Here is a 16,902-nt window from a genome sequence, read left to right as displayed (position 1 = left end):
TTAATTGATCCTAGAATTGAATCTACAGGTTTATCTGGACTGATAATGTCGGCCTGAACCATCCAGCCTACGTTAGAGAGTCGGATGGACAGCAAGGGTAAGAACACTTTCATCCCATCGATGTGTGGTCAGCAAAGACAAGCCCGATGATGTGTGAATGCCTTGGAAACAAGCTTCCTCCAACAAGTAAATATGTCAACATGTCAGTGACTGAGTACGAAGTCTGATTCGTGAGATAACAGGTCATCCGTGCCACCTTTAACCCAGTTTTCTGTCCCGCTATCTTCCTCCTGCCTGTGTGGAAATTGGATCTTTCATGCAGAACTATCAAAAAAGGCACCATACTTTGGGGTCAAAGTGGCTCTTTAATTATTAAAGATCAAAAACATCAAAACAGAGTTCTGATTTTTATCTCTCACCTAATCTAAACAATTCCTTACAAGCAAAATAAACTTTTACTTTCTAAAATGACCTAAATCGGAAGGATACAACTCCATTCGCTCATTTTGAGATGGATTAGAAAACTAATTCACACTGAAGTCTTATCAAAGACAGTTGGAAAAAAAACCATGACTGATTCTCGTGATTTCTGTATAAGATTAAAACTCACATTTTAATAAAAAAACTGTAAGAAAAACAAGAAAAGACCCAAAGGTTGAATATCTAATAAAACAGGAAGGATCAAAGTTTAATTCCCCTGTGTGTGTAAACATCAGTTCCTGACAGTACATCTAGTAAGACAGATTTATGTGGGTCTCTTTTCTTCATGTGTGTTACATGTCATCAGCATGTGGCCGTAGCCCGGCAGAGCGGTGGGGATTCAGAGTCACGGTGGCTATGTGACCGGTAATTGGGTCTACATGGAAATGACTGCTGCCATCCTCCTGACTGCTGTTCAGAGACACGGACTCCAAACTGGTCTGCTCTTGTTTTACTGCCAGCTCCACCATCAGCCTAGTAAAATCCTCCAATCCCTGCTCTCCGGGGGAATGCTGGTGCAGAGGCTCCGACTCATCCTCGGGGTAGAACTGGGAGTCGAAGGCATGCAGCACGCGGGAAGCCTGGAGGTTCTGCAGGGACCGTGACTGAACTGAGGGAGAAGACAGTGAATAGAGTTAAGCCTTTTTGGGCACTGAATGGAGCTCAGCTATTATTACACCTTCCTCAGCTTGGACCCTGCCACACAAGCATGAGTGTGTGTGTTTGCATGTGGAACCTAATCCTGAACACATCAAAGGCTTTAAAACTTCTTAAAACTTGTATAGCCCCTGTCTAACACACCACATCCCCGCTGTTTAAGGGACTTTTTCTTTTCCAAAGGGACACAGAAATCAGGCAGGAAAATCAAGGTTGATCATTTGAGATTCTCGTCTTTTTCAATGGTCTATCAGGTTTGAGACACGAGAGACTACGAGCTCTTAAAACAGAGATCTCTTATTGCCTTCATTCATCCTAACCCCAGGCTATAGACACAACTTACACAAAAGCGAGTGCTGCCAACTCCTCAGAGAGGAAAACAAAACGTGGCTGTTCTAAAAGTTGCTAGAAGTCCCTGATTGATGTCTTTATCAAATTTTCAGGAATGACCGTGTGAATGTAACTAATGCTGTAACACTGATTAATAAAACATAATTTTTTTGTTTTAGTATAATTTTCCTTATAGTCTCGGTCTGGTTCTCTCTGAGCTCAGTAATGTCTTGGTCTCAGATAAAGTGGTTTTGACTACGACACTAGTAAAATCACCAGAGTCACCAGTAACACCAGAAAATGTCATGAGCCCGGGGGCGAGTACTCGTCTCTCTACATGAGCTCTCTGAGTTGTGTCTTGCAGGAGAAGGAGCAGCAGCTGCACCTGATCAGCTAATCAGCGGGTTGGCTTCTTAAGGAGGAAGGTGACACTATTCGACGCCGGATGATTGCTACTGACTGGTAGTTTCCAACGCTCGTACTTGGCTGTTGGTTTTTTGTAAACATTATTACTTGTACCTTTTCCTGGGACCTTTGTGACTTTACGTCTCTTGGATCTCCGACCTCAGGTTCTCCTCGTCTCTGGATTATTCCCTCACCATGTTCAATAGGACTCTGCTGTTCTCACATGCCACATCATCCATTCACTTCTGACCAACCCGCTCTCCAACGACTACCCGCTCCCTCTCCAGCTCTAGAACCGCTCGCCTGGATACCCCCCGGCTCATTACCCATCCCCTCACTCGCTGAACTAATTTTACCCCATTAAATCCCCTCACTCTATCTGTTGGACTCAGGCCTAGTCCACACGTAGCCGGGTTTTTTTTTAAAACGAATATCCGCCCCTCCAAAAACTTGCATCCACACCACCTCGTTTAAAAAAAAACTGTCCACACGTACCCGGATAAATACGTTGTTAAGGACATGCCAGACCTGTAGACGGCAGTACTTCCCCCGTTCTTAACCTCGTCCTTCGTCTGTGGTCTTCCACAAGGAGCAGTAATTCCGCTTGCAAAAACAAACAAGCAAAAAGCGCTTGGACAATTGATAAAGCGAGCGCAGCTCTGAGAGCATCCATGCTGTCGGCTAGTGTAAACACAGGTCGCACACGTGATGTCAGCATTTTTTTGTCGCGAAAAGTGACGTTGCGGACCTTAAAACTACGGTTATGTCCGTCCACACGCAGACACCCAAAACGGAGAAAACGCAGATCTTCACTTGGCCGGAGATTTTAAAAAGATCCGTTTTCTTGTGAAAAAACTCAGTTTTCGTGTGGATGACAGGCCAAAACGTAGAAAAATATCTACGCTTTGGCAGATCCCCGGCTACGTGTGGACAGGGCCTAAAAGTTCTCAGGACTCACCTCTAATCTGCTCTCCCCTCCAGACGTTGCATTTCCCGTTTCCCCTGTCCACTGGAATTCCCAGTGCGTCCTCGGTTACCGTTATCCCCACATATTTTTTTTTTATTTTTCATTGTACCATCTCCTGGGTCTATTCTGCATGTCTTGGGTTAGACACCTTCCTCAGAATATGACAGAAAATACTATTTTTTATGAAAACATTTCTGAAATCTCACTAAAAGTTGAACATGGAACATAAACACCAAAGCTACATCTAGTGGGTAGACATTGTAGTGGCAACAAGAGAACAAGGTTTCCAGCCATCGGGATACCAGGTCCATCTGTTTGTAGGCTTCACCTAAACCAACTCTGGTTTTAATCTTTTATGGTCACTCCTGAGTAGGATAACGTCATCTTCTGGGCTCAGCAGCAGCTGCTTGACTTGCCAAGTCCGCAATTTTCCACAGTGCCACAGTTTAGCAACCCACAATGGTGCCCTCTATTGGCTGGTAGTTGTAAACATAAACCCAGTGTTGTGCCCGTCAAAATAAATATTTCATTTATTTAAAATTCAAATGTAGATTTTACAGGAAACACTGTACCTTCATTCTGCACACCTCTAAATGATCTGTGGAGGTATTTAAATATAGCTTTTTAGTAAACTGTTCCATATTCAACCTTTAAATACAACGCTGACACATTTTACTATTTATTTCTAATTTATTTTTGCCCACTTAAGGCCATGAAAACCCTACTTTCTAAATGTGTGAATCCTTCTTAATGTTCCATGCTGTAGTTATTTTTAAGAACACACGTAAGACCTTCTTAATGTGTCTGAGCCCGTTTGTGATCATGGCTTGTGGCACATAAAACACACACTAAAAAGAAACAAAAAGACCAGTATGAAAATATATTTTTGAAAAAATTGAAAATGAAAAAATTGGGTTTCAATACACTTGATATTAAGATGATGATGAAAATTTTATCTAGCCTAGAAATCTAGTTTAAGCCCAAGTCCCAATTGTCCAAACTGTCCAAAATTGATGTAAAAGCCATTTCAGGTGAGCTGTTTCCGTCTTGTTCCACTCCTTTGCCTCTTCCTGCCCACCAAACCAATAAAGTGCCTTGATTGGCCCACAAAGCCAATAGAGCGCTGTAATTGGCCTTCCATTGTGGACTGATAACAGTGCTAGAGAACTGTGATTGGTCCACCAGAATGCTGCTAGGAGGCTCCAATGGATCGTTCCTAGACCAAACTTTGTGAAGCAAGAGTTTGGTCTAGTTCACTAGGCTGGCTGTCTACGCTCCAATGTAGCCTCAGCAGGTCTACCATTGGCCTGAACAGCTTTAGGTCTGTTCAATCACAGTGCAGTCTGTAGAGACATTGGGCAGGCTTAGCACCAGAGCTGGGATGGATAAATTACAAAGATGGTGTCAGCTCAGGAGAGATCATTTAAAACAGCTTTGCCATCAACTTTGGGCGATTTAGATTTGAGTTTTTTTTTTGAGACATGAGCAAATAGAGGTACTCAAGTCTTTAATTTGGAAAAATAATCTATTTGCTTTTTCTTCTTGTTCTTCTTCAATGGTGTAAGTTGGACTTGCTTGTTGAGTTATTTCCACAGCGATGAATACACCACAGTGTTTGCTACTAGGATTGGTCCTAGCGCTGTCCAATTGCACGCAGACACCGTTTTAAAGACAACCGTAGATTCTGCCCCTACCTCTGTCTTTAGGGTGTGGCCAGTTTATATATTTACACATATAGGATGACTTGCCAGTCTAAATTTTATCACTAGTTATTTCAGAGAAATTTCCCTTCTTAATTCTTTAGCCTAATTCCCAGACATATGAAACTGGCTGCAAGGCTCTGTGGATAAAATCCTTTGCAGCATCAACTGATCCTTCATTTCTAACCATTTTTGCTGCTGTGACAGAAATGTGCTGGATTACTTTGCACACAGCCCCACTGAGCTACGGCCGTGGAAGGTTACTCACTTCTGACTGGACTGAAGTCTCCTTGGCTGACCTCAGTGTCCGAGAAAGGCTTGAGACTGGGAAACAGGATTAGGGAGAAGGACAGCAGGAGCACCTAGAGCATAACATGAAGGTAACATTGTGTTAAACAAAAAGAATCTGCGTTTCCTTGCTTTTGACAATAAAAAGAAAGTATTTTTGCAGCTATTGCCAACAAATAAATTGCTCTTTCTTTGTGGTTGATGCAGCTTTTTTCAAAAATAAAAAATAAAATCTTTTTTCCAGCCTATATCATCCTTACCAGTACACATGTTCCAGTCTGAACTGGCTTGTTTGATGAATTCATAACCATAGCTTGCAGCCTGCGCAGCTGCTCCATTAGTGACCTGCAGAGAGGAATGAAAAAGATAACAGGGAGGGATAACGAGGATATGTGAGAAGAAAAAGAAAAATCTAATTGGCAAAGGTAGCTTCTGAAAAGATCATTACACATTACTACACCATCAGAAGATAAAGGAATGACTGGAACAGTTCAGTTCTATCAAGACACTCACATGTTGCATTTTTCCAGCTGGGACACTTTTCTCTGCAGCTCTTGGTTGTGAGTGTTGCATGCAGCCATCCTTAAAAGAGGACGACACTACAGGATTAGTAAAAGATGAGATCCCCAAGAAGAATTAGAAAAACAAATAATCACAATATTTCTTCATCTTTGAATCAAAAAGGGAATAAAAAATTCATTTAGGTAATTTTCAGTATTCAGCCACTTATTGACAAACTGTTCCAGGATAACTAATTGCAGCATAATTTTGGGTCTACCATCCGTCCTAAATTAATTTTACAGATGTTGACGCTTAAAATAATTTTTCAAAAGTAAGAAAACAACAGTTTACTCAACCCTCAGGACATCATTCAGCTTTTATATAATTACATGCAGTCTTTTTTATTTGATTGGGGTAATGGGGGTTTTAATGTATTGTAAACGAAGCATAGAAAATAATATTGATATTGAGATACTACTACTACTACTACTACTACTACTACTACTACTACTACTAATAATAATAATAATAATAATAATAATAATGGTGTATACTAATGTTTTACCTTTTATTAGGATATTCATATACTGTAGTTAGTTTAGTCATTCAGTGCATGTTTCTATTAGATGAAGGGACTAAAATATGATTGACCAAGTTGTTGACCTGCCAGTTAAAGACTTAAATCATTTTCTCAAAGCCTATTTTCAAACACAAGATCAGACTGATGAAAAAATTAATGCATCTTGACTTCAATTATTCAAGACTAATAATACAATCATAAATCCTGCATGACTCCAGCTGCCCTGACACTTTTACGGATTAATATGAGAAATTGTTGACGTGAATTGGCAAATGGATGATGATGATTCAGTTTGACGAAAAAACATAAGTGCTTTCACAAACCACAAAACAGTTTATTGTTAAGCATTTGATTCTAAAATAGAATTGAAATGCTCTACCCCGTTAGATCTGAGCATTTTTGTGTGATTTGTTTAATTTCCACTCTTTTCAATAGGTAGGCCATTACTGACATTTAAAAACCATTCTGTTTTTAAATATTTAATTCAAATTTAAATATAGAAAGGCTGACATATTCAACACAAATAAGTAAAAATTTTACTTAAAATATATTTTTTATTTTGTGTGCACCTTATGACAAATTTCCTTATTTTATAATAGTTCTATGGTTGGTACAAAACATGTTTGTGAAGTTGTTTGGTGAAAATCCCTCTCAAGTGATGCAATTTCAGCAGTTAAATTTGTGACAGTTTCAGTACCTTCCAGAATGAGCCGTTTCAGGGCTCTGTCTCCTTACAAGCTAGAGCTGGCCATGCCCACCCATCCCTCACTCAGGCTGCTATAAGCTGACAAGCTCCGATATCCAGGAAGGACTCAGAGTGGAGCCTCTGCTCCTACAGCAGCAGCACTCTCTTGCATGTGAGAGGCGATTCTATGCTAATTTACTTGTTTTTGGCACATAATTCCTCAAACCAAACACTGACATGGAACAGATGGATGGGTAGGTTTCCATGTCTGAAATGACCCACATGGAAGAATTAAATCATGCAAAAGGTGTGTTTTGCATAATAATTTCTGTTAAAATAAAAAACACATCAGAGATCAACAAAATAAAATATTATAGTTAAACAACAACGTCCTCTTTAGGTGAAATAAGTTCAGTTGTGCACAAGTAATAAGAAAACAAACAATTTTACAAAAATCCTGAGTCAATATGTAAAAAAGCCCTTTCTTACTACAAGAGAGAAGCTGGATTTGCCATTTCATTTTTAGTGTACCAAATAAAAATCCTGAACTGCTGAACATCACATCACTCTACGCCCTGATACCTCTCCTGCTATAAGCATCCTTAAGCCCCTCTTCAGTTGATCTGGATGGTAGCTACCTGTGATTGGTCCAAACCTGCTTCCATGTTTTACAGCCTGAAAACAAGCCAACAGGAAGTGCTTTGGTTCAATACTTTTTCTCATTGCACTAAGCTTAAACGTCGTTTTGAAAGCTTTTGCCAAGTGTTACAAAGGCGTCACTGCTGTCCCAGATTTAGAATTGTTTACCAAAAAACAGAAGCAAACATGATGTGTTTGACCAGGTGGCTCACAAATGTCAGTTTAGGGTTTTTCTGTGGTTTACCAACTCACCGAGTCTCCAGCCCATCGATGTACTCCTTCTTCTTCTTCCTGCTTTCCTGGGCTGACTGCTTGTTGCGAATCTTTCTGCGAATCTTCTTCAGGATTCTCTCTTCATGCTGATCAATGGAAAAGTAAACATTTACCTTTTCAGCACTGAAATCAAAATCATTTTGCAGAGCTGAGCTACTGAGAGCAATTAACCTTCGTAAGGGGTAGCTGGTTGGGCAGGCTGACCCCCTCCTTTGCTAAAAGCTTCTTCTCATCCTCGTTAAGAATCAGTTCCTGGATGGACTTCAGGGATTGCTGCTGGGGCTGTTGGTAACATATGAACACACACACACACACACACACACGCACACACACACACACACACACACACACACACACACACACACACACACACACACACACACACACACACACACACACACACACACACACACACACACACACACACACGCACGCACGCACACACACACACACACACACATTAGGGGTGGGAATTTTGCACATAATTATGGTGAATTAATTAGAAAAAAATTATGCGTTACAAATTTACATCTTTGAGCCCGAGCTAGAAAAGTTTTGCATCACAATTTATGCCCCATACATCAATACAGTAAATGTCAACAGGCTGCACCTCTAACAAGACTGCAGACAACTAAACTACAACTAAATGAATCCTGAAAAATCGCCCATCATGAAAAAGAGAAAGAAAAAATAACTTTTATACCATTATGTTTTCTAGTTGGTAGAAAGCAGGTGGGCAGTACCTTTCCATAAGAACTTTATTATTCAACTCAACTCAACTCAACTCAACTCAACTCAACTCAACTCAGCCTTTATTCATAAAGCACCTTACAGTCATGAGCATGCCACCAAGGTGCTGTACAACAAAAGAGTAAAACAATAAAACATATAGTGCCACAGACATAATTAAAACCACAAATGAGAATTACAAAATATGAAACATTTATAATTGCTAACCCACAGAATTAAAAGCCAGATAATAAAAGTAGGTTTTCAGCGTCATTAAAATAAAAAAAAAACTGCTACTGATGGAGAGTCCCTAATAGTTAGGGGCAGTTCATTCCACAGTTTCGGATCCGAAACAGAGAGCGCCCTGTCTTAACTTTAACCTAGCCTTAGGAGCCACAAGCAGCAGCAGGTTCTCAGAGCGGAGTGACCAGGCCGGAGCATATGGCTACAGCAACTCCGCCAAATAGGCTGGAGCCACACCATTCAGCGCCTTAAACACTATTAAAATAAGTTCAAAATTAATTCTAAAATCAACAGGTAACCAGTGGAGAGCAGCCAACATTGATGCCACGTGTTCATGCTTTCTTTTGCCGTCCAAGAATCTAGCTGCAGCATTCTGGACAAGCTGCAATCGGGTTACAGTACCCTTACTTACACCAAATGAAACGGAATAGCAATAGTCGAGTCATGAGGTAATAAAAGCATGAACAACAGTCTCAAGGTCACGTCTAGATAAAAATGGCTTTACTTTAGCCAAACGTCTCAAATGGTAAAATGAAGAGGATACTACAGTACCCACATCAGCATCCATGCAGAATGCACTGTCCATCTTCACGCCAAGGTTGACTGCTAAAACACCCAGATAGGAGTTCAGTTCACCGCAGTCTACATTGGAAAAATAAAAATGTCCACTTGGTCCAAACAACAGTGCCTCTGTTTTTTTCCATTGAGACACAGGAAATTTTCTCCTCGTCGTCGTCGTCGTCTTCCTCCGCTTATCCGGGTCCGGGTCGCGGGGGCAGCATCCCACCTAGGGAGCTCCAGACCATCCTCACCCCGGCCACCTCCACCAGCTCCTCCGGCAGGACCCCAAGGCGTTCCCAGACCAGATTGGAGATGTAACCTCTCCAACGTGTCCTGGGTCGACCCGGGGGCCTCCTGCCGGCAGGACATGTCAGAAACACCTCCCCGGGGAGGCGCCCATGGGGCATCCTGACCAGATGCCCAAAGCACCTCAACTGACTCCTTTCGATCCGGAGGAGCAGCGGTTCTATTCTGAGTCCCTCCCGAATGTCTGAGCTCCTCACCCTAAGGCTGAGCCTGGCCACCCTACGGAGGAAACTCATTTCGGCCGCTTGTATCCGTGATCTTGTTCTTTCAGTCATTACCCAAAGCTCATGACCATAGGTGAGGATTGGGACGTACATCGACCGGGAAATCGAGAGCCTGGCTTTCTGGCTCAGCTCCCTCTTCACCACGACAGATCGGCTCAGCTTCCACATCACTGCAGACGCTGAACCAATCTGCCTGTTGATCTCCCGATCCCTCCTACCCTCACTCGTGAACAAGACCCAGAGATACTTAAACTCCTCCACTTGAGGTAGGACGTCTCCCCCGACCCGGAGTTGGCAAGCCACCCTTTTCCGGTCAAGAACCATGGTCTCAGATTTGGAGGTGCTGATCCTCATCCCAGCTGCTTCACACTCGGCTGCGAGCATACCCAGCAAGAGCTGAAGGTCAGAGCTGGATGAAGCTAGGAGGACCACATCATCCGCAAAAAGCAGAGATGAGATTCTCCTGCCACCAAACTCGACGCACTCCACACCACGGCTGCACCTAGAAATTCTGTCCATAAAGGTAATGAACAGAACCGGTGACAAAGGGCAGCCCTGGCGGAGTCCAACCCTCACCGGGAACAGGTCCGACTTACTACCGGCTATGCGGACCAAACTCACGCTCCTCTGGTATGGAAGTTTTCTGCCAACCATATCTTAATTTCTGCCAATCAATCAAAAAAAAAAGTATCGTGTGGTCACCATCTAGAAGTAAGTACAATTGGCAGTCATTGGCAAAGAGATGAAATCCAATTCCAAACTTTCGTAGAATGTCACCCAATGAGAGAATATAAATGGAAAACAGCAAGGGTCCCTGTATTGAACCCTGCGGTATCCCCCAAGGCAGATATGAGAAGCCCGATGAGAAACCACCTATCCTCACACAAACCATCCTGTCACGTAAATAAGATCTAAACCAATTTAGGGCTTGCCCAGAAATTCCTACATAATGTTCAAGGCAATGGAGCAACACTTTGTGGTCTACGGTATCGAAAGCTGCAGTGAGATCCAATAGGACCAACAGCACTGGACTGCCACCATCTGTTGCTAGAAGAATATCATTAAAGACCTTGATTAGGGCAGTTTCGGTACTATGCAACGTTTTAAAACCTGATTGGAGGGTCTCTAAAATATCAAAGTCCTTAAAGAAGTCCATTAGTTGAGTATAGAAACATTTTTCAAGCATCTTACCCCAAAAACGGAGTTTGGAGATTTGCCTATAATTCACTGGTAATGAAGCATCCATCCCAGGTTTTTTAAAAGTGGGTGAATAACTGCTTTTCTAAAATCTGTCGGTACAAAACCAGAAGCCAAACTGTAGTTGATTATGTGCAAAATCAGTGGTGCAACAGTTTGAAAAACTTCCATAAACAAACGCGGGGGTAAAATATCTTCTGGTGACCTACTAGGTTTAGCCTCTTTTAAAAAACTGGTGAACTCCGCAAGTGATACTGGATGAAACGAGACCAGCTATTCCTCAAAAGACGTAGAGGAGCTTAACACACTAGATATAGGCAGGGTGTCTCACAGCATCGACACCTTGTCGATAAAAAATGGAAGAAAACTGTTACACACAGAGTCAGAGGCTGGTGAATAATTTTCCACATTCAGCACAGAGTTTATAGCTGCATACAAAACCCGTGGTTTGTTGGCATTAGCATGCACAAGGTTGGAATAATAGGCAGTCTTTGCGGATTTAACAATTTCCTGATAAGATTTCCAACTTTCTCTAAGGGCCATTAAATATACATGCAGTTTATCCTTTTTCCACTTTCTTTCACACCACCTGCATTCCCTTCTTACAGCCATGGTGCATTCAGTAGACCACACATTAGCACCATGAGTTGCCTTTTTTGGGCGAAGAGGCACAATGGTGTCCATAATGTCCTTACAGGTCTGATTAAAATAACAGAGCAGATCATCCAGCAGGAGGTATATACTCACCATTCATCTTGTAACCCTCAGCAGAACTTATCATGAACTCTACACTACACCTCTTTATTAGTAGTGCTCTGCTACCATCTTGTATTCAGTTTTGTACACAACCTTTACAATGTTCCATGTCCATTAATGATTCACCAATAACACATGCGCTACAGCTGCTGGTCATAAAATTAAAATATCATGAAGAAGTTTATTTATTTCAGTAATTTTATTCAGTATGCATAGACAGACACACTACACACACACACACACACACACACACACACACACACACACACACACACACACACACACACACACACACACGCACACACACACACACACACACACACACACACACACACACACACACACACACACACACACACACACACACACATATATATATGTATATGTATAATTACAATTTCTGATTATGTCTTCTGTCTGCCAACTGTCTGCAACACCTAACCCTGTTTCTTTTTCCTGCTGGAGGCTCTCAGGAAGTAGTTTAATGAATGTAGACTATCAGACCACATTCATCACCCTCGTTTCATGGCCACTTCAAAGCAATTACGGTATGTGAATCTACGCTGGATTCTGTCACTCTCTCCTTCATCTTATTAAACTGGAAGATGAAATCAATACTTCGAGTGAGATGAAAACCAATGAGATTGAAATGTACCACAGTGTCATTCTGCTCCCGCAGAACTTTACTCAATGATAGCAACGTTTTCTTTGTGAGTTGGATCTTTATTCTTTAGTTTTTAATACATTAGAGAGAGAGATGTTTTCTCTAAAATAAGATTGATATTAATAGTTGAAAGGTATCCTCAATTTAATGCGGTCAAACTTTAAAAAAAAATCTAAAATGAGTGAATAAATAATGGAGCTGTTCAAGAATAGGTTCAGCATCAACAGAATATTCATCTAGATCTTCTGTGAATACGCCCTCTTGTAAAATTTATCTACATTTGCTGCATATTCAACAGAACTTTCTAAAATTAGAATTTATTTGCATTCCAAAGGCCATTCCGTGGGAAAATCAAAGCACACACTCACAATCAGACACTAACAAAACTCAACAACAATGTGTCTCGAATCTGCATTGAGCCAGAAAACACTCACGAGACACAACTGCTCAACGGGGACACACTCACCAGCTCTGATGTTCCAGACAGAAGCAGATCTTTGACGGTCATTGGAAAGCCAGAAGACAGTGGGGGTCTGTGCACATCTGAAGGATACTGTGTAATTCTGGTGTTGGCCACAGGGAAGCCGATCTCCCAGCAACCTAAACACACACAGAACATTTAAACACACACTGAGCCTGCCACTTGTAAGTGGCAAATGTTGCTGGGCAAAACAAAATTTAGGATTTGAGTCTTGAAAATTCACAATATGAATTATTTTGAGAAGATGAATATAAAATCAAATCATGTTTATTTGTAAAGCACATTTAAATACAACAATGTTGCCCAAAGTGCTGAACATAGACATATAAAAACATTAAAACATAAAAGCAGTCAAGTAAAAACACAATAAAACATACAAAACAATACATAAATAATCAGGCATAAGAAATTATAAAAAAAGTAGCTTTTTGAAAAATGGCAACAGATGACGCCTGCCTAATGGAGATAGGCAACATATTCCACAGAGTCGGTGCTGCCACAGAGAAAGAGCTAAAACCTCTTTTCTGTAGCCTTGCCCTAGGCACACTCAACCTATGCTGGTCAGCCTAACGCAATCCACGAGATGGGACCTACATTATGACACGAGGAGTTCAGATAAATAACTAGGAGCAAGTCCATTCTAACATTTGTAAGCTAAAACCAAAATCTTAAACTGCACACGGAACTTAACTGGGATCCGATGCAGAGAGGCAAGAACAGGAGTAATATGATCAAACCTACATGTGCCAGTCAGGAGACAAGCTGCAGCATTCTGAACCAGCTGCAGCCTAGCAATATATCCATGATTAATACCCAAGAAAAGACTATAGCAGTAGTCTAAACGAGATGTTATAAATGCATGGATAAGCTTCTCGAATTCATTCCGAGTCAAAAAGGATTTAACCTTTGCAAGCTTCCTTAGGTGAAAAAAACATAAACCCGAACCAAATGATTGACTTGAACATCAAAATTAAGCTGAGAACTAATCTTAACACCTAAATTAGAAACAACATGCTTTGCCTTATATGAAAAGCCAAGCAACAACGACTGAGTAATATTTTAAATGGCGTGTTATTACACCTCCTTCGTCCAGTTTATTACATTTTATTTGTTGACCTACATAAAATAAATCCCAGAAGGTAGTTCATATTTATTTATGGCTTATTTTTGGTTTTATAGGGATATTTCTTTTCATTTGAAATTGTGTTTTGGTGTAAAAGTAATAGAAAATATCTTATCCTTAATGAACATTCTCAGTTAGGAGAATGCGCTCTTATGTAGGACTGATGTGCTAACGACTAGTCCAAACACGTGCAGCTATAATCTGTAATCCTAAACAGCTCCCATCTCATAAACGTCACATCAGATTTAAATTGTTATTCCTCCTTGATGCAACACTACAGAAATAAATAAATTAATCAAAGCTGTCCCATTTTTAAGTGTCATTGTATTCCTTTTGCTTCCCTCTAAAACAATTCAAATTACAAAGAGATGCACCTTGCTTCTTCCTAGTGAGTTTTAAAATCGCCATGTTTTCACAAGTTGATGGTGGTGTAAGGAATTGCTTAGACTAGCCAACAGCTCATCAATCTTGTTGAATGTAAAATAATTTATTGCAACTGAGGCAGTTAATGAAGCTCGTTTGAAGGCAGTAATAATTTAAAACATTTTCTTAGATCAAAATCACTTTGAAATGGCCGTAAATGTTAATTAAAAGATGTGAGGATGTGTGTATAATAAAAAAATGGAGTTGAAATATTTCTCAAATGTCATTAACTTCTTTCAAAGCAAACATGACAATCAGAGGGATGACATCATGCCACAGAGAAAAACAAATCTCAGACTAAACTAAAGCTGCACGCTTGCTTCTCATTTGGGGAAAAGAACAAAACAAAAGTTTATTTTCTGTACACATTTTATAACTGATTTGTGAACTGTTTGTTTGAAGGGAATACATTTTAATGAGAGGCTTTTGGACATTAATTCTAATTTAATCATGTCTGTAAAGGCAGTAATAAAATAAGTCCATTATTAATAAAATTAATAACCGACTGTGACATATTTTTTCATCACGTCTTTTTCTGGAGTTTTGTGTCTTACTGGAATTGACGGTGACATTGGCCTCCAGGGCTGCCTTGGTTTGTGGTCCTGTACTGAAGCAGGGAGTGTATGGGGGACTCTCGGGACGCTGAGGACTGTCCATCTGGTCCGATGGCGTGCCGTCACTTATCCCGCTGTCACTGGGAGACGGAGACCACAACGGCGAGGCAGACACTGAGTCACCCCCGCTCAGAAGAGCATTGAGAAATTCATCGCCTGCCTGCTCAGCTGGCTGGAGCATCTGCTGGGTGAAAAGTCGACATGCTGTCATTACTCCACCACCGTGACATTATGAGAGAAACGTGATGGAAGTGTATTTGGATGGAAATCAGGTTCCTGCTGAAAAATGTGAGCTCATTAGAGATGCAACAGCCTCACAAACATTTGGCTCCTGAAATGGCCAGATGTGATGGTTGCCGTGATCTCCTGTGTCCTCATGACGAAGAATCCCATCGTTTTTATCAAACAGCCAGTCGAGCAGCTCGTTGCAGTCACAACCCTGGAATTAAAGATTCATCATCAGATTTTTTTTATTTAACTTTATCCTGACTTTTTGTTGGAACATTTTAACGCAATCCTCTCTGAAGATATGATCACTAATTTGTGAAAGGAGTGTATTTTTCACTAAATCACATTCCTAATGCTTACAGACTAAATGGTGATCTAAAATAGATATTTCAATGCAGTTTTTTGATTTTAAAAGGCATTTTCTGCTTTTATTATCAAGCCTGAACTTTGCTCCCTGGGACTTTCCAGTTTCCTCTCCAGTAGTAATTTGGTCTGAAGAATAAAACTCACCGGTTCTGAGTAGAACTCCATAGTTTTCCTGTTTGGGTGAACCGCCCCAAAGAACTGAGATCCAGATAAAATATCCAGCCTTATTTCTGCTGCTTTTCCGTTCCTGTGAAACTCTTCTCTCTCTCTTTGTAAGGATCCTCTACTGTATTCCTCAGCTCCTTCGCACAAAGGTCCAAAGTTGAAACTCCAACACAACACACCCAGCTGACTTGCTTACGCTGTTGTTATTGGCCAAATTAGAAGATAGCAGTAATCTAATAGGCACCAAAGAAAAGGCCACTCCTTAACCTCATCAGCTGGTCCATATGGAGCCAGAAGACATGAAGTCTCCGGGGAAAAGAGAAGATTCGCCAGAAAGAGCAAAGTCTGGGACTTCCCTTTTTGTGATAGAATATTGACGTACGGATAGCTCTGACCTTTGACATGTATTCATTACAAAATAAACATGGAGAGACAAGGTTTATTTTAAAGCCAGTCCACACAAGCCTCCGCAATTGCTTGTAAGGGTTTATTAGATTTTGATCCCTTAGGACTAAATGGAGAGAGATGGTTAGCTGTGGCGACCCCTGAAGGGAAAAGATGAATAAAAAGAAGAATATTAGCTTTTGTTTTTGTTTATAGCTGCAGATCTGAGGCAGTAACTGAAAGGAAATGATATGAGGTTATACTTCCTTTGTAGCTTCACTGTATTTGGGTTTATGAGGTTTATTTTTATCATATAAATATAATTTGTTGTTTTCCTGTTTACAATTGACACAAAGCAACCATTTTATCATCATTCTACAAGAAAGTTGCATGAATCCCAGCATCCAGAGTCCGAAATAACAACAAACCTCCAGAATATCTTTAGTTTAGTCCGTGGTGTCCTGATAAATAAAGGCTGGCGTGAGCCGTGTTGCTTTTAGAGACTCTGAACCACATTATTTTATTAATTTGTTCCCTGTTCTCTCACTGCCGTGCATGTCCTCAAACTCTTCTCACACACACACACACACACACACACACGCACGCACGCACGCACGCACGCACGCACGCACACACACACACACGTTCGCTGCTCTATCCTCCCATTGAGCAGCTGTTTTGGGTTGTGCACAAATCTGCTCACTGAAGATCTGTGGTTTTACTTACCATAAAATGAACATTAAAGCAAAAACAAAATGTATTGGACTTCATCTTGTCCACTCAAAAAATAAAAAAAATAGTTTTTTAAGCCTTACTATAGTAGACATAAATCCTTCTAAAAGCTCCAATCACCTGTGCTGGTGGACCCATATTCTTTCATATTTTTGTTTTTGTAGTCAATACCCACACAAAATCCCTTTCAGAACCATAAAT

At 40.8% G+C, this 16,902-nt stretch overlaps 1 protein-coding gene across 2 annotated transcripts; it reads right to left on the bottom strand.

The window, feature by feature from the left end:
• Nucleotides 1-345: 345 nt before the first annotated feature.
• creb3l3a (cAMP responsive element binding protein 3-like 3a) lies at nt 346-15,928 on the bottom strand. Of its 2 annotated transcripts, none has more exons than XM_015974388.3 (10): nt 15,565-15,928; nt 15,149-15,265; nt 14,767-15,010; nt 12,652-12,785; nt 7,677-7,787; nt 7,485-7,591; nt 5,341-5,409; nt 5,088-5,172; nt 4,808-4,901; nt 346-1,090 (listed from the first exon to the last, which is right to left on the bottom strand). In XM_015974388.3, exons 1-10 carry the CDS (start codon nt 15,583-15,585, stop codon nt 774-776), a joined length of 1,299 nt encoding a protein of 432 aa, XP_015829874.3. In that variant the 5' UTR covers nt 15,586-15,928; the 3' UTR covers nt 346-773. The 2 variants fall into 2 exon arrangements, with proteins under 2 accessions (XP_015829874.3, XP_015829875.3); XM_015974389.3 differs by having other exon boundaries at nt 14,767-15,007.
• Between the last annotated feature and the right edge of the window lie 974 nt (nt 15,929-16,902).

The sequence above is a fragment of the Nothobranchius furzeri genome, chromosome 8 (genome assembly GCF_043380555.1).
Source record: "Nothobranchius furzeri strain GRZ-AD chromosome 8, NfurGRZ-RIMD1, whole genome shotgun sequence".
Taxonomy (NCBI): Eukaryota; Metazoa; Chordata; class Actinopteri; order Cyprinodontiformes; family Nothobranchiidae; genus Nothobranchius; species Nothobranchius furzeri.
The sequence above is the reverse complement of the archived record's forward strand: the minus strand, read 5'-3'. Positions and strand labels throughout refer to the sequence as shown.

What these genes read in the sequence shown, in the direction of transcription:
- creb3l3a (XM_015974388.3), bottom strand. Translation starts at nt 15,585, where the DNA reads ATGGAGTTCTACTCAGAACCG. An exon ending in TGGAGTTCTACTCAGAACCG is followed by an intron (nt 15,266 to 15,564) that starts GTGAGTTTTATT and finishes CTTTAATTCCAG; the next exon opens with GGTTGTGACTGCAACGAGCT. An exon ending in CAATGTCACCGTCAATTCCA is followed by an intron (nt 12,786 to 14,766) that starts GTAAGACACAAA and finishes GTGTGTGTTTAG; the next exon opens with GTTGCTGGGAGATCGGCTTC.